The sequence below is a fragment of the Acipenser ruthenus genome, chromosome 10, assembly GCF_902713425.1.
Source record: "Acipenser ruthenus chromosome 10, fAciRut3.2 maternal haplotype, whole genome shotgun sequence".
Lineage (NCBI taxonomy): Eukaryota > Metazoa > Chordata > Actinopteri > Acipenseriformes > Acipenseridae > Acipenser > Acipenser ruthenus.
Genome location: NC_081198.1, coordinates 50786123 through 50811779, shown reverse-complemented (window position 1 = coordinate 50811779; position 25657 = coordinate 50786123). Strand labels below are relative to the sequence as shown.

Genomic DNA, 25657 nt, shown 5'->3' with positions numbered 1-25657 from the left:
CAGCTGTTCTCCCTGGTCCCGCCTGTGTGTCTGGCTAATGGGAGACTCCAAGGTGAATGCAGAGAGGGCACTGTGCACATAATAGGCAGATTTCACCTGGAAATGCTGTCCCAAAGGCATGGGCCCTGCATTCATATTCTGCTGAGGGAGAATGTGCAGGCATGTTTAACCTAAAAATAATCTCCTCATGCACATTTATAGCCTGCACATTCTAACCTTTACATTATACTCCCAATCAAATAAGTCTGTAAAAGCAATGTGTTTGAATGACAGCAAAATACTATACAGGTACCATAGGTAGTTTCCTATTTAGCTACTGCATTCTAATTAAAATTCAGTAGCAGTGCTACAGTGATCTATCAGCCATGTAGTTATAATACAGCCAAACCGAATTATCTACTCTCATCTGTAATTCCAATTTGCAGTACAGCATTTCCAATGCAGAGGGGTTTATTTTGTAATATCCTGCATACTGAAATGAGATCGTATTGGCAACATCAAATTGAATGTAGCTTTGTACTACTGCGTTAAACAATATACTGCAACTTGGTCTTAAATAAAAAAATAAAAAAATAAACAGGTTCCTATATGGGAACAAATTATAAGGTTGAACCTTACTTCCCTGAGGCATGCTGCTGGAGGGAAAGACCTATTTAACATCGCTACAGCAATCCAACAACAGATTCTTCTCTGCCATAGCTCAGCACAGAACATGATATGTTTACTCACACTGTGTGTCCTTTAAGCAACGTTCAGGCTTCAGAACAATACAGCGTCAGTCTTTCATGCAGGGCTGTGTCTTTGTATCTCCCTGATGGGAGCAGAAGCTAAACCCTTCTCTAAACTGACCTACAGGTGGATTCAGCCCTATCTCACTGTTCAATCAAACCTCCAGGCAGATCCCGAACATGCCACTGTTTAAACAAACATTCTACTATTAACTCAAACATGGACTGCATAATATTAACTCCAAACTGTCATCAGCACAATAAAAAAAACGAAAAAAAAACACCCATTACAAATATAAAACAACTTAACACTACTTACAAGCCCATACATACAATTGGCTGTGTGCATCATTCCTTTCTAAGTAGCTTTGAGAATCTATCCCTATTGTTTAATATTCAATAAGCTTTCATTTTAATCCACGGAAATAACGTTTGCTGGTTGTTCCACATCGCGGAAACATAGAATTTTAAAAACACAGACGCTTAAGTTAATGTACCTTAATGAGATAGACTGTTGTACAAATTCATCAATATAATATATCACACATGATAATAGCAGTGATAGTCTCAGCAGCTGGCATTACCTCCTAAGTAATCCACCTTGCCTTTCACTCTTCACTATCTCCTCAGTCAGTTATCTACCAGTGCCCCGGCTGTGTCTGGTATCCTTGTTTAAACAACACCGACTGCTTCCTATCCCCTCTGTGTTGCTGATGCTGCAGTATGCACATTGTGAACACGAGCTGTGGAAACAGGAGGCAAAACAAAAACTAGTGTTTTATGTTTTGAATTTTGAATTTAAACCTTGAGTAGTCATCAAGTAAGTGTATTGAGTGGGAGAATGTTACAAAGTGGTATACTAGGTTGCTAAGTAATGCTACGTTTTGAACAGTACTGCAAATATCTCCACTGTACAATAGCTATGTTGGTCTTGAACTCATAGATTCAGGTTTACTGCTCTACAAACATCACACCTGTGGTCTCCTTGCCATGGTGCTATTGTTACGCAATGTCTACAGTCTTTCTAAATTCAACATGTTACTGTTTTCTATACACCAGCCTGTCAACACCTATTATATACATGCCAGACTCCAACCGTAGCATTAATTCATCATCAAGATCAAGACTGACACACAGTGCAGTGCACGAGACACGCCTACAATATGTACTGGAGCACTTTCATGTACACAGGCTCTCCCTTCTTAATGTGTTATGTAAATTGCATCACAGACAAAACAATCTGGCAATGCTGTATATAAAAGTAGCATCTCCCTGTTGCTAGTCTGTTCACTCACTATGGGCAAGATACTGTATTATGTGCAAATTCTGCAGGTGTTTCAGTATCCAAATTACTGATTTTTGGTTTGTCACACTTGAACAAAAATTATTGTATTTCTTGCTCTTATTGTATTACTTGTATTGTAACACTTGAAATGTATTTGCTTGCGATTGTAAGTCGCCCTGGATAAGGGTGTCTGCTAAGAAATAAATAATAATAATAATAATAATAATAATAATAATAATACTGATTTTTCATGAGGAACTGTCCCTGAACAGACTTTTCAATTTCACTCCTGAACAAATTAAACACCGACACTCCCACATCAACACTTTTTCCTTCCTTTTTTTCACAAAAATATGTATTTATCCTTTTTTTTTTTTTAAATGAGCCAACTGTTTTATTCATAACCTTTAGTATCTGCTTGGCTCAGCTCCTGCGCTTCAGAAACAGAAAGCTAGATGTAAAGTGAGTTTGTGGTCCCTCCGAGAGATGTTTTGCTTTCAACCCACATTCTCTTTTCTCTGTTATCATGCCTTCACCCCAGGTCCATGCTTTTGCTAAATGATGCGATAATCCGTTCTCTTATAACCAGCTAAGCCTGTTTAGCAAAGCGCAAACAACAGCCAGAAGCGGTACCTTACCAAAAATACATGTGTATACAGAAATCAAGAAATCAGGTTTATATAAATACTGCCTGAAGAAGGCTTGGGTTAACAGTGAAAGAAAACCAATAATGTAAAAACAAAGCACACAATGCACCCACAGCTGCTTCTGAAAGTTATAGATTATATTAATACTAGAATTAAAATGATCTATATTAATAAAGCTTGTGTGTTTCCAATGAGGGAAGTTCCTTCAGTGCGACCCACACAGCGCGGTCTCTGAAGGGGGGGGCTAATTCTGCCTGCGCTCCCTTCCATGTTTCTAACGGTCCGTGGCACCCCGACCACTTGACATCCCGCTGCTTTGAAACACTTCTCTATTGGGATCAGCGGCTGAGACACACCCCTGCTTCACACTCTCAGGAGCGGCGAGGGATGGAGAGAGCACCAGGGCACTGGAGCAGGACTGCCTCGTCTTCCTTCAGGTCAGCGGATCGCTTCACACAAGTCGCCGCCGCTGCTCTACAGATCAGGTTATCCATCTTCGCAGCTGCTGTGACAACACGGGGAAAGTGGGGCTTGGATTTGTCTTCCAATGTGAAATAGGCAAGGCAATTTCAAGATGACTTATGTATGAATTAACCAAGGCAAGAATGTGAGTACTAATAGGAACATAATACAGGTAGAAGATCCAGTTTAGGCATGTTATAAGATGTTACTATATCTGTGTACAAACATGTATATAAACACATCTATAACCATGTTATTAATTGTGCTATTAACAGTTAAAGAGTACAGTACAAATTAGGTTTCAGTGGGGACAGAAATTCAGCATTTCCAGTGTTAAAAAAAACAGCAACGGTTTAGTGCGTTGGTAAATAATGATCTGAGCAGAAACAGCAATACGGAGAATGATAGGGGACACAGAGAGTAAGATATTACCCAGGTACGAAATGAAATATTAAGAAAATATAGATTGTCTAAAATACCCCTTGAAGTAATCTGTTACCCTACATACCAAACCTTTTGCTCAGCACTTGAATGCCTCTCATTTGATCACACTGATAAGGGTGATCTCTTTTGGAACTCTGTCAGAATCCCTTCCAATCCCTTGCAATTTTAACCACGTCAGTCTGCCTTCTTTCATCCAGTCCTGAGAAGGAACTGCAGCTATAAAAGAGAGATCAGCTGTTTACAAAGAAATCGCTACCGTAAAATATCATGGAAAACCCAGTAGGGTTTGTTATGCTGACCTGACATAATCCTTGCATCCAGTCTTTCCATTTATTTTTTGTTATGTTTGAATGATAACAGACGTTCAGTACACGCTGTTTGAAGTACTTCAATATGAGTGATATCCTAAAGACCATTAAGTATTTGTAAATGTAATGTATTAATTGTACATGTTTAAATGACATGAACTTCAGTTGCAATTTAGCAAGATAGCAATAAACAAGAACTCATAACAGGAGCTATGCAACTGAATACAACTCCATCTCAATTACAGCCATGCGGAACCATTTTCAATTTTAATTTGAATCACAGCATCCATGCAAATGACAGCTTCTCTGGAAAACAAGTGAACTTTAAACTAGTCTCTGAATTGCCATTTGAAAAACCTAGTAAATTAAAGACTAGAACAAGCGCAATCTGGGGGAATATTCATTATTTTTTTAAATGGACAGTTTGCATGGTTCCCTTGTGTATTGCCTAAATTCAACACATTTGGATTACGCTATTAAACCTTATGGGCATTTTTCTTCTTTCCACAGCAATACTGTGAGATTTGATAGGGATTTTGAAAGCTCAGCATCACCCCTCAGTGTAGAAAGATATCCAATGCACACACACACACACACACACACATATTATATAAACATGCAGTAAGTAAAAGGTAATACTATTTGCAAGAAATCAAGAGTTTATCAGATTACAGCCATATGCAATCTGAAACATCTCTAGGAGGCTAGGAGTTATCGTGGCAGTTATCATATTCACCATTAGAGTGTGACTGACAGACAGACAGACAGACAGACAGACTGACAGATGGACAGGTGGAAGGATGGACACAATCCCTGTTTCTTTTAACAAGCACTGTAAAACAATCTTCTACACCATGCTGTCTAAAAATTCCTTCCATATGAAGCGCGCTACCTTCCATGTGAAGCGTGCTACCTTCTACATGAAGCGCGCTACCTTCCATGTGAAGCATGCTACGTGAAGCGTGCTACCTTCCACGTGAAGCGTGCTACGTGAAGCTTGCTACCTTCCAGATGAAGCTTGCTACCTTCCACGTGAAGCGTGCTACCTTCCACGTGACGCACGCTGCCTTCCACGTGAAGAGCTCCCCTCTCATCTCCCACAGGCCCTGTTGAAACCCTTCCTCCCTTGTAGTACCTGAAGGTCAGAGTCCACATAGATCCAGCACACAAAGCAGCCATTTATGTGTTAAATCTGGCATGGCTCACATCAATTTACTTCAACCAGTAATCATGTGAAAATGGGCTATGTAATCATCCACAGAAATGGATCACAACTTTAATATTAAAAAAAGAACAAAAAATAAATTGTCTGCCTGATGCACACATTACTCACAAGCCATTCAGTTAATTATTACCTTTCTTAATAACCATTTGTCAGCCATGAGCCAAGAGGCTGCACGATTATAATTCAGTTAATACTAGAATTATTGATTTTAGTGGCAGCAATGCATAAAGGTCAATATTTTCCTAAAACTATCTGAACAGAATAAAAGGAATCTGAGATGAAAAATAAACCAGGAGGCACAAATAAAAATGAGCTTAATTAAGAGTGCTTAATTAAAGCTGAACAACCAGCGTTGGAGGGCTGGACGGTAGGGCTGCAAACCAGGGACATGGTTGAGTAGATAAACGTAATCTTTTTGGTTCATTATTCAGATGAGAAGCGCGTTCATATCTTGGTCACAGAGAGCCCTGTGAATCTGTACAACAGCAGTGTCCCTGACCTTTACATGACCTGAACAATACCCTGCTATTGTTGACTATGCAGAACTTATCCAAAAGGGACAGCTCTGGAATTGGAGGTAGCAGATATAATACACTGTACAGTGTGTAATGTTATTTATTTAAAGGTTGTATACAATTGAATTATTTTGTTTTGAATACATTGTTAAATATTTACCAAAACAATCCATTAAGTTAAAATTAGCAGAGCGACCTTTTTGCAAATATGTACATAAAATGAAAATTGAGTTAAGTAGTGCTGTATACTGCATGTTACACACACACATATATATGCTGTAAACTTTTGAATCAACTATTCTCGGTACATAGTGTTGCTTAATAAGAATCCTAAATGCAAGTTGTTTTTTTTTTAACTGTCACAGTGTATCACTCTGCCTCATGGAATTGAGCATACAGTCCTTGAAAAATAGCAGCCCACTGTGGGTTGATTTGTTTCGTAACAGGTACTGTAGTAGCCCCATGTGAAATGTTTTCAGTCAGACGTGCTACACAGCAACCCAAGCCTCTTTTCTATGTAACTCAAAGTTGGGCAGTTGTTCAATAATCAGAGCTGAGTTTTTTCCATGGTGGGTTCTCGTTCGGTGCAGTTTGTGTGTTTCCACTGAGGCAGGCTTGACTGGCTTGGAGAAGCAGCCATGTGTAGCCAGCTGCTCCCCCTGGGCTGCTGCAGGGATTCATTCCACACTCATGGATATTTGACATGTTTAATAAAGTCACCAGCATATTTGACCATTGCTACTGTCTCTAGGCATGCCTGAAGAAGGGGCAAAGAGGATGGTATAGAAATGACCACTAGGGTGTTCAGCAGCTCAGCTACTGTACAGGGGAAAATGATTAAACTTGGATTAGAATGCAAGGCGTGGGCTGTACTTGCACTGCTTTACAGATCAGCAGATCAGAGAGGGACAGCATGCAAAGAGCAGTCATTCAGGAGGACAGGTGTGCCATGTCATAAGTGGCACAGAACTGGCACCTTTGCAGAAGGTATGTTACAGAAGCCAAAAACTGGAGGGCATAGAGGCTGAAATATCCTCCCAACCCTCTCCACGGTAGTGCAGCCGAGGCATATTGAAGAGACATGTTACATACGGTACATGTGGACAATGCACAATATCTTCAGTATTGAAAACAGACGCCAGTGCCATACAACCGTCTCTTCAGTTGCACCAAATTCATAATGTTTTTAACATGAAATATATATATATATATATATATATATATATATATATATATATATATATATATATATATATATATATATACTGTGTGTATATATATATCAAATCAGGTCTAACAGCATTGTAATAATGATGTTACCCTGCCAGCATTACTGTATATTACACTCATGTCTCGAGTAGTGGGGGCGAGCTGAGTCTTTACATATTCCAATATAATTACTCTCTCTATCAAGCTGTTACCAGGTAATGCTGTTTATAGTAAACAGTGTAAGAAATATATTAAGTATATATTAAGTATTTTTTTTAAGTAAGGCTTAAACTGGGGGGCGGGGGGGTTCCAACATTAAGAGATAGCCCCCCAAATCAGAATGAAGTGCAATGAAATGGTGTAGTCTAGACACATAAATGAGCTGTCAGGTGTACACATTACACTGATAGACATTACCTGAAACAGCTATCTATTTTAAAAACCTCTGGTTTTTAGCCCTCTAAAGCTAGTAATCTGGTACAGCTTCTGCTAAATACTGTAGTACTAATGCAGTTGGAAATATTCGCTGGGAAAACAAATGGCTTGGTCTCTGGGTTGATGTTTAGGTCTTTTTTCTAGTGCTTGCATTCTCGCAGCCAGTCCTGGTCAAGACCCTTCGCCTCTTTCAGCTCTTCTCTGCTGGGTTGGTTCTGGTATTTAAACTCGGGGCTCCCTTCATTAGTGTCCTTGATGACTGGCTACATGCCTGCAAGAGGGAAGAGTATAAAGTGAAAGCCTCTGATCCTAGCAAATAATTGTGTTGAACACAGTTATTTAAAAGTATGCTTTAATAATGAAAGTGAATCTTATTGTATTGTCTTTTTGAGTTCAGACCAGGGAGGGTTATATATATGGGAGGTAATAAAACTACATCATAAGGCAGTTCAAGAATTGTGTGATTGGGTGTCATGTTTTTGACATTCTGCTCTAGAGCAGTCACTTCAGTTGCATTGAAGTGAGAGCTGTTGATTTGATGTCCTCAGAGTATTATCGACCTCTCCTGACTGACTGAAGCTGTCTGTCTCCCGGCCTCCCTGTAATTAATTTTGATTGACAACAGGTTCTAAGGTTCCATGGCTCTATGTAAAGTATACACACACACATGTCATTTCATGTTATTTGGACTTCTCTTGACATTTAAATCAATTCATATGCATTTAAATAATCTTGTAAAATATTATGACCACAGTGGCATTGAACAGAAAATGAAATATTCAGCAGTCTATTCATGCAGCCGATATGTGACAGCGCCATATTAAAAGTACCTATTAAAATGATGCTATGCATCCTATAGAGCAAAGGCAACAACAATTTAGTTTCAATTTTGCAGTGATTTGAGATTTGTGCTTGCATTGTGCTTTTGCATCTACATTATTACTTTTATAAGCATTGGCTCCCTAAGGTAAACTTTTTGTTATCCGAAATAATTTATAAAGGAATACTTTATATCAGTGTCTTACATGTTTAATATGAAGTGTCCTATAATGTGTCTGTTATTGTTTCTGCATAGACACACATTACAGGTTTAACTACAGACAAGACATTTTATATCTGGAAAATGTAGATGGCATTCTCTAAGAAGTACACCGATGAAGGCGCTCCCTGAAGCTTCTGTCAGCTTGACTGCCTCTTAGTTTTACCTTACATGATTTACCTTACGTGTTTTTGAAGTAATGGGTGAAGTTCCCCATTCTCCTATCTGAGTGCTCTGGTAGAAAGGATTAGCACTGACTATAGATTTAGACTCTCAGGATTCTGTTCATTTTGCTGTTGCAAGGGTTCAAACACGTTTGGGAATTATGTTTTGCATATCAACTCCCAAAAACGTGGAACTGTTTCCATCATAGCATGAAGGAGGAATTTGATTGTCTTTCCTTCTGTGGTTTTAAAAACAGTATTTGGGAATTGCTTAGAACCTCCTGCTAATGTTCTCCTGCACTCCACGTTAACAGATAGATAGGTCTTATTTATTACAATCTTTGATCTCTGTATGCTGATGATTACGTCTGAACCGCACATGTTTTTAATTCAGCAAATCAGTGGTTCTGACAGGGAACTCCCTTTTAAGATAGATTAAAATCGTGAACATCAAGCATATTGGGCGCCTTCATTACCAGAACATGCATCAGTCAAATGGCTAGTATCTCATTTGTCATTCGATAAATAACACGTCCAATGATCAGCTAGAAAGGGCTTTATATATTACCCCAATCCATTCGCCCCTGCTGTACGTCAGTTCTCCTCCCCAGCCTCCACCTGTTTTTCGGCTTCATCTAAGGGGGAGGGCAGCTATCCTGCCCCATGACCATGGCTTCCCTACAGTCAGCCTCTCCACTATCAGCACACTCAATTATGGGCAGGGGTACCTCGAAGGCCGAGGGCCAAAGGTCAAAGATGTAATGAAAATATGTATAGCGTAGTATAAGTTGTCTAAACTTTAATAAATGTTGTTCTTTCTATCGCATGAGTTTTCCTGACTGAATTGTGTTGTTTGTACTTTGCGATTGTCCTTTTATTATTTTCCAGGTCCCCTTGTACAGGAGGCCTTGATGGTTAAATCTCCTGGTTAAATAAATAAATACATACATCAAAATAAAGAAAGCAAGCGCTTTTCATCAAGGGCTACCTGTATCTCACAATGTTAGCTATTATGTACCGTATAGATTGTGGACAGTGTATAATGTACAGTGTATTGGTCTGTGAGGCAGGCTGGTGGGTTTGTACCTGCTGGGCAGTGCAGAAAGCTCAGCTGTGTGTGAGTGGCGCTGCCGCTGTGTTTGCATTTCCACTGTGTGCTTGTCCTTGAGCTTCTCGCCTGGTAATAGTAAATGGGAGTGAAGGTCGGCGACTCTAATTTCACAATAATGAGTCTGCTCTGCATTGTGTTCTAATATTCACTGCAACGTCTTTCACATAACAGCAAAGCAATGGGAGGGGAAAGCCAATGACAACGCGGAAATCCCTAGTGGGGGAATGACAGGGAGGGAGAGACTTCTTCTTCCCAGACCAACAAGGAGAATAAGGAATAATATTTATTATATGAGTAATAATATTTCAAATGTTATTATTTATGAATCAACATATACTGTTCCCTGGTGAATTCTAATTAAATACATGTGAGATAAAACAGCTATGATATTCATGACACGTTCCTCAATAATTAAACCCTTAATCTACAATAATTTGTCATAAACTGTTTTTTTAAAGAGTGGTTTATAAAAGCATGTGATCCAGAATAAAAAAAAAATAGCATTGGTAAAGCAATACGCGAACAATTGCAGAGAAACACCTTGCAAAAACTTGTGTTTTCTTCTCCAATACACAGTATACAATGTAATGACCCTTGCTAAGCGGTGCAAAAAGTAACTCATAATGTTAACCCTTATAAAGTGATCATCAGTAGCAATGCGTTGGTTTTGTACTAAAGGGCAACAGGAGGACTAGGGCAGCTACAATAAGATAACCCATCGGTGGAATATTAGCACAGTGATTCCATTTTAATACTTGGATCATCAGTACAAATGGGCTACTGCTTTTGTTGTATATCTATTGTATTGCTATTCCTGGTAACGAGGTGGTCTAATAATGGTTCTGCCATTTGGAGAATTAGGTAGCGGCAGGGGGAGGTGATATGAAACAGAAAGGAGCAGTTTTGTCCTAAAATATGTCAAGGTTTACCACCGTAAAAGAATAAAAGCCAGGGACAACTTCAACTTCAATTTGATCTATAAGGTTCCATGCAGATCCAGGTCCGGATGCACTGTGTCACAGCGCTGATGCTGTTTGTGAAGAATCAATTCCATTTAATTCTACCCCTGCAGTCCATGTGATGCAGAACATGGAGAAACCAGGAGCTGGCAGGCAGCTTTATGGATTTATGAATTTGTAAATTTTCTTTTCTGCTCTGAGGGTCATGCACAGGGTCATGACAGGGCAATGATACATACAGTAGTTGGTTGAGTGCTGTAGTAAAACGTGTCCTGTTTCAATATTCGCTGGGGAAGCATACATTACATCGTGGATGCGTGTGTCCTTTTTTATGTTTGCCTTACAGATAATTGCATAAAACAAGACATCCATGTCTATGCAGCATATGCTAAACCGAGACAGTGAGCTTCGGCCTCAAGCTTGCTGGTGTTTTACAAGTACTGAACAGTACTGAAGTTACAGTTGCTAACCTAAATTACAATACAAAAATGCAATGCAACACAATGTTTGTTTTTTCATATAGGATTCCAAAGAACTTGACTTGCTTCAACGATATAATCTCTTTAAAATAATAAATCAAAAGTTCTTAAAATGACACAAGGTTTAGGGTTGCTATGCTCTACATCTAGTGGTTGAAGGATATTTGAGGAGATTATATAAATATACATATGTGTGTGTGTGTGTGTGAGGTTAGATAGCAGATCAGGTTAATGCAGTAAGCATGAAGGATACAGTGCAACACTTTGACCAAGTGGGGCATTATTAATGGTGCACTGTGAGTGCGCCTCGCAGTTTAAATGTTGTGTAAAAATGATACAAAATGCCTTGGGGACCTGCTCTAGCCAGCTTTTCTTAAAGAGGGGAAAAAACAGCACGTAAAATACTGTATTCATTAAAATTCTGGCTTTGCATTTTCAAAAATACAGTTTTACAGACAAAGCTTTTGACTCATGCTGCAAGCTTAAATCCCATTTGTGATGAGATCAGTAGATCCCGATTGCTGCTGTGTTAACCAGACCTTAGGGGCTTTTGCCTTCGCAGTACAGCAAACCCTCCAGGACGTTATTTAGTTTTATTTTCATTTTCCCCTTTAACATTCTTGCTGCAGTTACAACAAACAATATGCTGTTAAAACATTCTGCAACTGGGTAACACTGTGTGCCGTACAAAAACAAAACAAAAACTACAAAATGTCATAAGAACTTATCTTTGGTAAACAAGGTCACAGTATTGGAAATGTACATCTTGTAACAATTGTAAGTCGCTCTGGATAAGGGCGTCTGCTAAGAAATAAATAATAATAATAATAATAATAATAATAATAATAATAATAATAATAATAATAAATCCTCACAAAGATCCGTTCCTGTGTTCTGGAATTTCTTTTGAAACCTGGAGTTCAATTTTTGAATAGAATTATTATTATTTAAATGAACTAAAACCATCTTCGTTCATGTCCAAGAAGCCAATTGTATTTTTCTCATTTTGTATTTTGTCTTGAATCTGTGGCGTGCGGATAAATGGAGCTTGATTTGAGCGTATCACGTTTGTTTAAGCTTTCTCTGCTTGAATAAACCTGGTTTTGAAGAAGTTATGCACAATGAGATAGGAATCAATGGTGCTGAATGCAAATCCTTGTATTTATAATATTTGATGTGAAGCAAGAAAGGAGTATCATTTAAACATTTAACCTTTAAGTAAAGCATGCCCTCAGCCTGTACTGCTGCAGTACAGATCTGCAGTGCAGGGAGATCCGACAGAGTTCTAATGAGGCTGAAGTGGGGCTCCCATTAACATGGTTTAACTGGAGACAAAGAAACACTTTCCACAGCCAGCCAAAAATAACCCACTTTATCATGTTCCGTGATGGTTTACAGACAGGCTGGGGCGATGGCGATGCTTGTAAATATCAAAGAACATTCCAACGCTCATCTGAATGTGTAATTGTTCTCCAGTGTACAGACAGATAAATTTGACCTCTTGGTTCACAGTTAGTAGCTGAACCTTGCTTATTTTTGCCTAATGATGACTTGTTGGTTAATCTCTCTTTGACTCAGTGTTGAACTCTACTTGCTGGCCTTACAGCTTCTACAAAGTCAATTTTGCAGCTTTGGATAACGCCAGAAACAACTGTGGCCTGATTCTGGCTCTGCATGTTCAGGGATATTGTTAATTTAGAGTGGACCACAGCCAGGCTGAGCGGGGCGGTCTCTGCTGACCCGCACACTCTGTGGAGGGGGAAAGGCTCTGAGCTATTCAGAGGAGTTGTGGCTGTCTTAATACTGTGCATGGCCTGAAAAAGCAGGTTCAACCGTGTGTGTGTGTGTGTGTGTGCGTGTGTATATGTGTACGTGTCTTTGTGTGTGTGTCTGTGTGTGTGTGTGTCTTCATGTGCATGTGTCTGTGTGTGTGTGTGTGTGTGTGTGTCTTTGTGTGTGCATGTCTTTGTGTGTGTTTGTCTTTGTGTGTGTGTGCGTGTATGCGTGCGTGTCTTTGTGTGTGTGTGTACTTGTCTTGCTGTATACTCTATGTGATGGCAGGTCACCAAAATGAAGTTGGCTTGATTTATTTCGCAATAATATCATTGGTTCCTTATGAAAGTTTACCACAGTGAATTTGCACAGCAATATTGAAGTTTTCCAATGCTTTCCCCAGGGTTATACCATGGTCCACCATGTTTTTTTTTTAAATGCTTTACCATACCTCTCTGGTCTTTACAATGCTGTACCACACTTTAGCAATGCTTTATTGCACTTCGCCGTGGTTTTACTGTGGCAGACTTTTATAAGGGTTCCTTTGACAGAAGAGCTGCTGCAGCGAGAGAGAGTTAGCAGTGTTGTAAGTTAATGCCATTCCTTTTTCGTGGCTGTAAATGTGTCTTTCCAGTTTCTGATTCAGTTTAACTGGATTCCTGTGAAGCACTGGGTTGCTTTTAAAACACTTCCTTTGACTTATAAAATTGAACCTCCAAGGTAAAATGATGCTGACTCTGAGTGTAGTTGTCCCACCACACAGGCTGCTTTCAGTGGGTGCCTCTAGCTCTGCTACTGCATTGTGTACCATGGCTATGCAGCTGCCTTCCTGATTTTATATGTTATACATAAAGATTAAACACATCGCTTCATTTCACAAACTATTGTGACAAACTATTTCCAACGCATAATCTTTTTCTGCGTCTGTATATTATTATATGGTATGTACTGTACCATACATGTGTTTTTATTTGTATTTACTTGTTGCCAGCTGCTGTTGGTAAGCAGGCAGCCCGCTGAGATATTTACACCCTCTTTAGCTCGAGGCCTGTGCAGGACAGCAGGTCTCCGTGTCAGAGCTGAGGGGACAGCTTGTTCGTGGCCGCCTGGAGGGCAAGCTTCATTTTGCAGTGCGTGACTCCGCCTATAACTGCTAATTGAATCTGCTACTCATTAAGGGGCAAGATGTTGCCGATCTGATTGGGACATGCATTCTCTCTCTCTCTCTCTCTCTTTCTCTCTCTCTCTCTCTCTCTCTCTCTCTCTCTCTCTTTCTCTCTCTCTATTTCTGCAGAAGACAAAAGGGTCAATGAAGCAGAGGGTGATAAACCAAATGATGAATATTAATGTACAGAGCCATCTTAGCATAATATGGTGACATATGGGGAGCGCGTTCCGTATGGAGCGCAGTGAATAAACAGGGAGGGGAGAGTTGTCACGAGTGAGGACAGGCAGAGCTCCTGTGTCTTATTGAACAATGGTGCGCTGTGCCAGTCTCTATTCATTTATGTAACATATTTACCATTTATCTTAAGAGTATTCTATGGTGACATAAGAATTATAATATTTTCAGCCTGGCTCAGGCAGAGTTAAAAAAAAAAAAAACACCTAATACTGTAAAAGTCTCTGTTATTAATTATCTAATTTTGGATCAACTTATAAACAATTTCCTACTGAGTTCATATTGAATTAATATGAATTAAAGTTAAAAGCATCTGTTCATTTCATGTTCCATGCTAAATCTTTTATCAACATGAATTCACAGTGAACAGTAAAACATGTGACCAAAATCTGTGTTTGAAAGATTGCATCTAATCAAGATTACTCAAAAATGCAAAAAGGAAAATGCAGCAACAGAAGCAAATTCGTCACGATTGAAGAGATCTGTGAAGCCTTTAGCCCTCCAACTGTTACATATTAACTAAAACAAAGAAGGACATTTTGTGCATTCAATCACATTCTGCAACGGACAGCAGAAGCACTCGATTGCTTTTTATATATCCAGTTTGTAATCATCAGTGCTTTTAATTTTCAGTTACAGTAACTGTTGTATTGAACAGATAGGAGGGTATCAATAGTATTGGACACCACTGCTTCTACTGTGTGCAGAAATGCAGTAACACACTTCAGTCAGGTAGAGGCCCTTTAAGAACCAGGATGGTAGTCCTAGAATCTCATGTAATCATGTATGGTCTCAAACTGCTTCGATTGTTATCTCAGAACAGCAGCGCAAAACTAACCCAATGCCTTTAAAATCACTGTGTACACTGGACACGCCCTTGGAGCCCTTTATTAAGATTGCTGACCCCTCATAGAAAGAGATGCAGAACTGGAAATGTGAGGATGACTTGTAAAGTATCAACCACATTAATCAATTATCTGAACAATTCATCCAACTACCTAACCATGTAATTAATATCCCAATCAATATACCTTTCAAACAAGTATAGTTAAGTAATACATATAGTTATACATACAGTATAGTTAAGTATCATTTTATGATATTTCCAATAATTCCGGGTGGTTACTTTTGCTAATGTTCTAATACTGTGATTTGGGTTGGGTTTTGAGAAGTTAAAGCTTGTATCTTATCTTCTAATCAGAGGTGAAGAAGTGCTGTATTTTTGTTCATATAAAGCTCTCCCTCTGTTAAACAAGCATGCTTTTACTCCTGTCCTTAGTTAACGGCAGGCCATGCCAGCTGAAGTAGCAGATGGCGAGCGACTGTGTAGGGGAGGTGTTTGATGAGTGGAAATGGTTTGTTTTAATTACTTGTCAAGTCTGGTGTGGGAGCCAGAGCTAAAGGGCTTGTCTGTTCTCCTGCCTGGGGCTCGATCAGGCCTTGGTGCTCCCAGAGATGCAAGCGGATCTGCAGATCATGTGCAGAGCTTTACTGATTGAAGACGCCAACAACAGACACTTTCCGTAACGGATTGTTAATTCATTGCCATGACTTTAGTGAAAGGTACTGGTATTGTCGAGGGCAGGAAGTGAAATCCCTAGATTCCCCCACACCCCAGGTACAGCACACGCTGCTGGCCATATTGTCCTGTAAATTTGCATTAACACTCCGGTGCAAGGGTTGTGAAAGAGGCCAACCCTTTCATTGGAAACTCGTCAGTCCACTGAAGTTGTGCACTGTATATGAATTAGCAAACAGAGTCAAGTGTTGTAAATTAGACACCTCGTAATACCAGGGTTTTTTTTTTTTTTAAACCTTGGAAGGACTGGGGTATCATGGTTTATTTAAATTATTATTATTGGTATTATGAGTAGTAGTAGTAGTAGTATGCATCTGCTAATAATATTGATTGCAATCAAATGACAATCCTGCACTGGTCCTTACTTGTTATTAGTACAACTGTAACATCAAACTCTGAATAACACTGTAGAAGGCAGTTTTGCTGAAAGTCTGTTTAACTAAATTTAGTATTATAGTACAGGGATGGAAATAAGACTCCTGTTGCATAGCAGTTTGATCCATTCCTGGTTCTACTATGAGTTTAATAAGACACCCCTGAGATTTTAACCTGTACACTGTGGCTAATCAAGCTCGTAGTAAAACCTGGAATGGGTGGAACTATTATTCAATAGAAGTCTTCTTTCTATCCTTTAGTAAAGCCAGAATAGCTATAGTTTGTTCAGAAAGGCGCTGAGCGACTGATCCCCGTGTGTTTTTTCTTTGCAGTATGTGCCGGGACGGAGAACAAGCTGAGCACTCTCTCAGACCTGGAGCAGCAGTATCGCACCCTGCGCAAGTACTACGAGAACTGTGAGGTCGTCATGGGCAACCTGGAGATCACCATCATTGACCGCAACCGAGACCTCACCTTCCTCCGGGTAGGGCACACACCCTAGTCTCCTCACCGGCTGTCTATACAGTACCCACCATTTTAATGCAGTGTCTGTTTTAGCAGTGACCTGCGATACATGAGGGCTGGGGATTACTCTGAGATAATATCATTTTATCAGATGTTCCTGTGCCTTGTAATACATCTCTAGCCAGCTCTCATGCACACAGGGTGCTGGAATGGGTCTGGGTGCGTGGCTGCCCTGCTTCTTTATGCTGTACAGTGACAGCCAGCACAGATTAGATTGTTAATGGCAGGAAAAAAAAAAACAAGAAGTCCTTTTCGGCTGGGGGCCTGTGAGTGCTGGAGGCTGATAAAGAAAGAAAGAGAGAAAAAACGGGAGGGAAAGGTTGTTAATACTGACACTGTGAACGTTGCAGTTACAGCTGCTTCTTTGATAGAGTATATTATGGGAGAGGATGATAGTGTCGGAATACATTGTATCTGACTCTCCCCTTCTCCCTCAGTCTTTCTCTGTCTCTCTCTCCCTCTCTCTCTCTCTCTCTCCCAGTTAAACAGTGTGCTGACTGACAACCACAATGTCAGGGCTTTTGGTATATAAAGAAAAAAGATTTATGTTTCAATTGAATCTAGCACTACAAATAGCTGCAAATGTTTCTTGAGAGAAAACGCACAGAAACAACTGTGCTTACGGGGCGGAGTTTTGTAACAGTAGAGAAACGATTTCAATATAAAAAGGTTGTCAATGAAATAGAAAACTCACCTGTTTAATAAGAGCATTTCTTTCTTTTTCTTTCTTTCTTTCTTGCTTTCGAAAGCAAAGATTGATTGCAGCTCTCTGTACTGTACCACTACACTTTTAATAGTACATCGCATCAATGCCTGAGAAATGAAATCCTGCAGGTGATTGATAAATTCAGCCGCCTATAAAATAGGTTTTTGTGAAGAAAATACTGGTGATTTATAAATTATTTTTTTCTTAGAAAGGGATGGGTTGGGGGTTGTGCTGCACATTAATACAAAACCTCCCAGTTGGTTTCATGTAAAAATATGCCTGAGATCTGTACATAATCTCCTACATAAATGCATGTGCTCACACGTGATGCACACATCTACACACATAGGCCTAGTCCCTGTGGATTTATTCTATGCACTTTCTATGAAATCCAATGATACATTTTTCTACTGTGTTTTATTTTTACTGTGTTTTATCAAGCTCCGAGCCATCTAAAAGTGTAAGCTGTAACATGATTTCACTATGCTATCACTATGCTTTGCTATACAGCTCCATGATTGAACCAATTTGACATTGGAGTAAAAAGCATTGATTAAAAAAGATGCCTGTGATCTTTTCCGTTGCCAGGGAATTGAGCCACATTAGATCATTTTTTTTATTTGTTTGTGTTTCTGCCCAATAACCTGAAGGGGGATTTCTGTACACTTTCTATGCAGACAGGTCGTGTTTGTGATAAGCATGCTCTCTGTATTTTTAAACAGTTTTTAATTATTTTTTTGTCTGCTGTATCAAAGCAAGAGGTTCAGATGAAAGTGGCTAAAATATCATAAATCATTCAAAAACGAATGACAGCTCTGCAGCAGAATAGCTCATGCTAGACTCTTGTTAAGTGCAGTTTGAACTGCATTCACAACAGCAGTGATCCCAATGCCTCTGACAATAATTTAAAGCCTGGTGTTATCAATGATTTAATTGTTATGTAATCAGGGTTAACGTTACTTCAAGTGAAAACAGTTCAACATTATCCTTGCATCAATGTGAACTCTTCAAACAGTTTTACCATGCCAAATCCACACATAAATTGACACAGCAGTAATACCCTGCTGTTTATTCCATTGATTTAACATCCTTTGATGGTTTTTTACCTTGGTGTTCTTTTGCCTGGTATAACAAAGTACCCTTTCATTGGATGAAGAAATAAAGCAAATAAAAGGAAGCAAGGCAAGGTTAAGGTTAGTGTAGGTCCACCCTTCCTGATTGTGACAAACAGACTCATACTCAAGATATTACTCCTAACCATAGCAACTCATTTTCCAACTGCCGTTCCTGTTTGCACTTCTTCCATTTAATGAGCTGATATGCTGTTAATTACTGAGATAGCGTTTGCAAACAGCAACTGTAAACATTTCTATTAGGCATCACATCATTAGCTCAACAATTAGGCATCTTGGGGATTGAGAAGGGGTATTTTTAAATGTGACGCTGCCTTTTTTTTTGTTTGTTTGTTGTTTGTTTGTGTTTCATTGCGTGCCATGCATTATTTATTTTTCAATGGTACCAAGATTTTACATTCCAGCTCAATAGCAACTATTTCCTATAGCCTTCCTGTTTTTCTGCCGAGCGATAGTTCAATTCACTATGTAATCTAAAAAAAAACAGCATATCTTACACTGTACACTATGAAATAATGATCTTGTTGTTTCTCATCAAGGGTTCTGTGCTGTGACCCAGAGAAAAATGATATTAGAAAAAAAAATACATTCATATCTGATATAACATGTGATGGAAATATTGTCTCATATCTTCATCCTGGAATGACCCTACCCAAAGACAAGACAGGACAAAAAAAAAGGAAAATAATAATGGGCTCAATTTCTCTGTTAAAAACTCAACCAAAATTATAGTTCCGAGGGTACAATTAAAACCCTGTTTTAAAAGCAGGTCTGCACTGTCACACTGCTGTGTAAAAAACAGAATAATGACTGAAAGTAGCCGTGCTGGTGTGTGATGCTGTCTCGTCACATGCCCAGGAACAATAGCCATGTTCCTGGCCTATAACTTACCATGGACTGTGATGTACTCTGTGACAGAAAAAATAGACCGTAATAAAAATAAAAGGCTTACCTGAACCGGAGGATTCCGAGTAAGACAGCAGCATAACAACAAGGAAAAACAAACATTGTATATACAGAGACACGTGTGATTAATTGTTTTTAAATGAATATTGGTTTAAACCCCGGGGTGGTGTGAAGAGTGTATGGAGGATGTGTGCATAAGATAGTAATGTTGTGTATTAGAGAAACTGTGGGTGTGTTGGTTGTTTTGTGTGTTCTGTTTGTCTAAACGATAAGAGTTACAGAACTAGTCTTGCAAATCCCTTAAATACAGCTGGGTTTTTAAATGGGGGTGGGGGGCTGTAATATAAAAGGGAAGTGAGTGGGAGAAAGGGGGTGTAGCCACGAGAGCTAGCTAACTGTGGTTGCTGCGAACCAAAGGCTAATATTATAAAGCGCAGTGTATTAACTCAGGTCTGTGTAGTCTTGTTTAGTTGTTCGTCAACATGTTGTTTCAAATAAAATTATCAAACGTTTTGCACCTGATCTCCGTGTGAACCTGAATCTAGGGACAAACATACATGTGTTACCTTCTTTCCACGGAAGGTAAAGGAGAAAGGGGTGACATGGTGATTAGGCAGCATCACAGCGCTGGGCAGCAGGAGAGTGCTGAAAAACCAATGCCTGCGTGATCTCTCCAGCAACCCAGGCTTTGACTGAAGGAACTGGGAAAGCAGCTTGGAGTTTTTATATCACTGTAGTTTCCTTTTATTAATATAAAAGAAAAAAAAACAGTATTAAAGCATTGATGGGAAGCCATAACATTCAAGTGCAGAGTTACAGAAGCATTCATTTCTATCCCTTATCCTAACCCTAACCCTAACTCTAATGCTAATCCTAACCATAACAGTAATCCTAATCCTAATCCTAACACTGACTCTGACTCTAACTGGGCATGCTTTTCTTGCCTCACAAAGACAGCTGCAATGTTTAGTGCTCAATGACAGGATGATAGAATGGTTTTGGTGAATGTTGACTTATTAATAGACAACCAAACAAAAAAAATAAAGTAAAGACTTTCACTAGTAGCAGATTCAGGATGTCTGTGATATAATGCCTTACGAGTGAGTAACATCTAATACCATTTAGAAAATATATTAATAAGCATTTTCTGTACATGTTTATACTCTGCATGCGACAATTATGAATTGTATTTATTTTCTTCTTGAATGCAGTCTCAAGTTAAATTCAGTAAAATAAACGTGCTTGCTTTCACACTATATATGTTTCAGATTGTTAAACATTATGTCTAGCACTACAAAATCCAGTAAAACGGAAATAAAGTAACACTGGTTATGAACTGGTTGGAGTATGCATTGAAATACACCTCAGCTCTCCTGCCCTGTTAGGAACTGCATCTATAGTTCTCTCCACACCATCAACACAACTCTCTAATAAACTAGCTGCTGAAGTCTAGTCTGGCTCGCAGTGCCCAGAGATTGATGTTCCTCGTCCTTAAAGAAAACACCACGTCAGGAAGATAACATATGAGACTGGACGATGAACAAATTTGACAGTCAATAAAGAGAGCGTTACCATAATGTCAGTGCTCTCCCCTCGCCAGGGATAGTCTGCCTGGGATTCTCTCTCTGAATGGGCGACAGAGGGGGCGGCGAGCTGTCAGTCGCTGACAGTGAAGTTCTTCTGCGAGCCAGCGCTCTTCTTCAAAGGGCTATCACTCCCTGTCAATCTCGGCCGATGACCTAGGAACAAAAAAGAGAGAATAAAAAAAGGACTGGACTTGATAGTCTTGTTAGTCTAGTTATATAAAGTGTTTTTTTTTCTTCTTTCAGTGCTGAATCGTTGTATCTCTCAAAGCCCTGGTGATTAGGTTTGCCTTGTTGCAGATGCAGTTTTGAGGTCAAACTTATTAAAACTGGACCCCAACTCTCTACACTGCTGTTCAAAAGTCTTAGACATGTTGACAACAGAACTGGCAGAAGGCACGGGTGTCGTCGTCCATCCATCAACAGTCCAAAGCACCTTTGACCATTGTTCCATAGTCCAATTTCTGTGTTCTTGTGCATATTTTAGCCTTTTAGTCTTGTTTCACTTTCTTAACAGAGGTTGCAACACATCCTTTAAGTCCTGATTTCAAAAGTGACCTTCGTACTGTTGATTTGATGGACAACGACACCTGTGCCTTCTGCCAGTTCTGTTGTCAATTCAACGCTTGTCTTCTTTCTACCTTAAAGATATTATCTTCAAGTATTGCTCATCCTTGTTAGACAGCTTTTTGGGTCTTCCAGTCCTTGGTTTGTCAATTACAGATGATGTTTCTCTGTACTTGTTGATGATGCTTCGGATACCACACCTTGAAAATCGAGTGATGCAAGCTATTTCACTCAATGTGTTTCCTTCTTTATGCAAGTCAAGGTTGTTATAATAGTAGAAAACACTGGGGGAGGCTTTGAGTAAATTGTTGATGCTCAGCAGTGTGAGTGTGTATATATATATATATATATATATATATATATATATATATATATATATATATATATATATGTTATGGACCGTTGCCAAAATCGGGCAGTTGCCGTATTGCCCGGGCATTTGGCGAACTGCCCAGCTGCAGCGGTCAAATGCCGAATTAGCTTAGAAAGTTATGTAATTTCGGCATCTGCCCGGGAACTTTGTCAACTGCCCACAGCCACCCGGGCTGATGGCGAAGAAAGACTTTAGTGCGCCCTGTTGTAACAAATGGAAGGTTAATGGAAAGTAACACAGCAGTGTTCATCCTCTGGGTATCTACTGCAGCTCTCAATAATAGTTTGTCAGTCAAATAACTTTATTTAATCATTAGATCAACTGAATCGTTTATATTTATTTTATTTATATTTCATTTTTTTTTATGAAATGCTGAGGCAAATGTCTAATTGTCTGAGATCTGATGTCAACTAATGTTAGACATGAAAAAATATTGTTTGAATGTGTAAAAAATATTTTTTACAGAACGAAAACTGAACTTTTTATAAGAAAACGTTTTCTTCTAAGTCAAATTGTCGTTCATATTTCCAAATAAGAAAAATATAAACTTTATGCTGTTGATTAATGATTAATTAATATTGCTATGATAAATTAGTTTTGGCACTGCGTTCTTCCTGAGTTTCAGGTAACTATATTTGACTGGGTGGTTTTTACACGTTTAAACTAACTGTGATTATTAGTCTCTTCCTGATATTGAATGATCTCTCATTCAAACAACGCAGCTCTACTCAGAAATGTGTATTGTATTACTGCAATAAGAATAAAATAAAACATTGTTTCATTTCATTCTGGACTCGTTCCCCCCCCCCCCCCCCCCCCACTCTAACCCTCTATGTCTAACCCATGATGAAAATAAACTGTGCATTGATATTTTGTTTAGTTCCATTGGTATGGCGTTGTCAAAAAGTATTTAAGTTATTTAAATAAACATTGCAACAGGTGGCTTGGTGATGGTGCGCTTTTGCGCTTAAAGAAGTTCAAAGTCTTTCTTCGCCATCAGCCTGGGTGGCTCTGGGCAGATGCCTAAATTACATCAAATTCGAAGCTAATTCGGCATTTGCCCACTGCAGTTGGGCACTTCGCCAACTGCCCGAGCATTATGGCAACTGCCCAATTCGACTTGCAAGTTTTTTGAACACTGATGCAGTCATTCACTCTGTTTGACTCATATAGTAATGGCCCTCCCCACCCTGTTTACGAACATATTGATATTCCCCAGCTCTCTGAGCAATGAACCAGTAAGGGCAATCCATTATGTTGATGTATATTGGACCATTCTAATTGTAATGCATTTAAGGACAGGATTTGAAGCTGTCCGTGCAAGAACATTTTATCTTGATCTATTGTATCTTCAGTAATTGGCTAAAATGGTTGGCCTTAGGACCTGACTTTCATGGCTCAAGGTATCAAACTCCTCCTGTTAATTTCAGAATGTGACATACTGCTGCATCATGTAGCATGCAAACACATGCTTGCTGCCTCTTGGGCACCAGGATGCACACTTGAGTGCAGGAATTGAAGGTAATCTCTGTAGTTACTTAGTAAATACATGTGTACTTAAACATAATTACAATCTTATTATGCATAGTTACAATGTACTTAATGTGTAAATCTTTTTGCACAATATAACACTAATCCTAACCCTAATTCTAAACCTAACCCTACCCCCCTGACCCTAAACCTAACCCTAACCCATTTCTGATAAAACTGTAATTACATTTAGTACATTGTAACTATGTATAATAACATTGTAATTATGTGTATTTACTAAGTAACTACTATGTAAATACACAGTAATTAGAGAAACGTAATGTAAAGTGTTACATAATTTAAATAAATAAAAGCCAAGGGTTCTGGCAGGGCGCAGGGTAGCACACTCTTGACCCTGGCACTGCTGGTTTCTGCCAGGGCGCAGGGTAGCACACTCTTGACCCTGGCACTGCTGGGTTCTGCCAGGGCGCAGGGTAGCACACTCTTGACCCTGGCACTGCTGGGTTCTGCCAGGGCGCAGGGTAGCACACTCTTGACCCTGGCACTGCTGGGTTCTGCCAGGGCGCAGGGTAGCACACTCTTGACCCTGGCACCGCTGGGTTCTGGCAGGGTGCAGAGTAGCACACTCTTGACCCTGGCACCGCTGGGTTCTGGCAGGGCGCAGAGTAGCACACTCTTGACCCTGGCACCGAAAGACAGAGCCACAGATCTAGGTGTCTCTATCATTTTCCAGCCAATAAACACTGAAGGCCGGGGGTTTGTCAATAGCTCAAACACCCCATTAATTAGACAGTCAGATGTGTCAAATAGATGCATTGCTCAACATCATTATTCAGATGGGATGTGGGGTAGTGTCCTAACATGAGCTAATGATATTACAAGCCTTAATGGACTCTTCATTAAAAATCTTTAGCTGGCATCCGATCAATCACACTGCCTAGACAGCACCCCCACCACACTGCTTAAGCTAGAAGGCTCTTAGAAGCTGTTTAAAAGTTTCCCTGGTTCCATAAATATGCATTGCAAAATACTTTCAGTAAAACACGAGCTTCACTGGGATTCCCAGCTTTGTTTACAGAACAAAACCCTCCTGTCTGTCTGAATGAAACATGTTTACTGTCCATACATACATACATACATACAACTATGCAGAATTCCTTAAAAAGAAAAACAAAACATTATATTTTATTAACGTATCATCAATAACATGAAATCAATCCAGATATTTTATTTCCGTATTCAATTATTTTATTGGATAAACTGATATTTCTTCTATATTTTTATTTTTTTGGCTCTGAAGCTAAATCGTTTATTCTATCCGGCCCTTTGCCAACGACCTAGATGAGAAAACACAAGAGAAACTAGAAAAAACTACTAACAGAAATGTGTAGGCTCTGGCCTTGACTATGCCGTTGATCTGTACAGTTCAACAAACTCTGTAAACTCACCTCTGTTCCTTCAAAACAGTCGCTCTCCTTAATTCACCTCAGAATTTTGCTGACTTATATATTGTAAATTATTAAATATGTTGTACAAAATATACATAGTGTATTGCATACTGCATATTGTGTCACTGTTTGTTAGATCCCAACCTTCCCTCAAAAACAAAACAAAAACAAATATAATTTTAATGTGTACCTTTTCCTTACAACTGTAGGAAATGTGCAATCATAAGGGGTTCAAAGTTTATAATCTCTCTCTCTCTCTCTCTCTCTCTCTCTCTCTCTCTCTCTCTCTCTCTCTCTCTCTCTCTCTCTCTCTCTCTCTCTGTCTATCTCTTTGTCCCAGTGTCTAAAATGTATCTTGCTGACCTAAAACTAAAATTAAGCCATTCTTCAGCTGAATTAAACCCCTCTTCTTCTCCTTTCACCCTCTCTGTCTCGCTCACATTTTTCCTCAATCTCTTTAAGTATTCTGCTGACCCTTAACAAAAAAAAAAAATGAAAACGGCCCTTTTCTCCCCTCTGTGCGGCCAGTGCACTTGATTTATTTAAGCGGTCCCCACCAAACCACAATGTTTCTAGTCTTTAATAGTCCTTTCCCTGTGGACGCTTGCAGATCCCTCGCCTTTGTGTTGATGAGACCAGAATCTCTGGCCTTGATTGATGAACTGAATAGAAAGTGATTAGATTTTAACAAGCCCACAATCCCGGGAACAACAGTCGCAGTGAAAAGGGCCATACCTCTGCCCACAGTGCTCAGCTTAGCTATTGTAGCTCCGGCCTGCAACAAGA

General features: G+C 39.4%; 1 protein-coding gene across 4 annotated transcripts in view; it reads left to right on the top strand.

The window, feature by feature from the left end:
* LOC117411505 (receptor tyrosine-protein kinase erbB-4-like) overlaps positions 1-25657 on the top strand; it is a 257861-nt gene that overhangs the window by 94453 nt on the left and 137751 nt on the right. For all 4 annotated transcript variants that reach the window (XM_034019135.3, XM_034019120.3, XM_034019144.3 and 1 more), the window contains exon 2: positions 16472-16623. In XM_034019135.3, coding sequence (XP_033875026.3) covers positions 16472-16623 — 152 coding nt within the window. The remainder of the gene's footprint in view (positions 1-16471; positions 16624-25657) is intronic.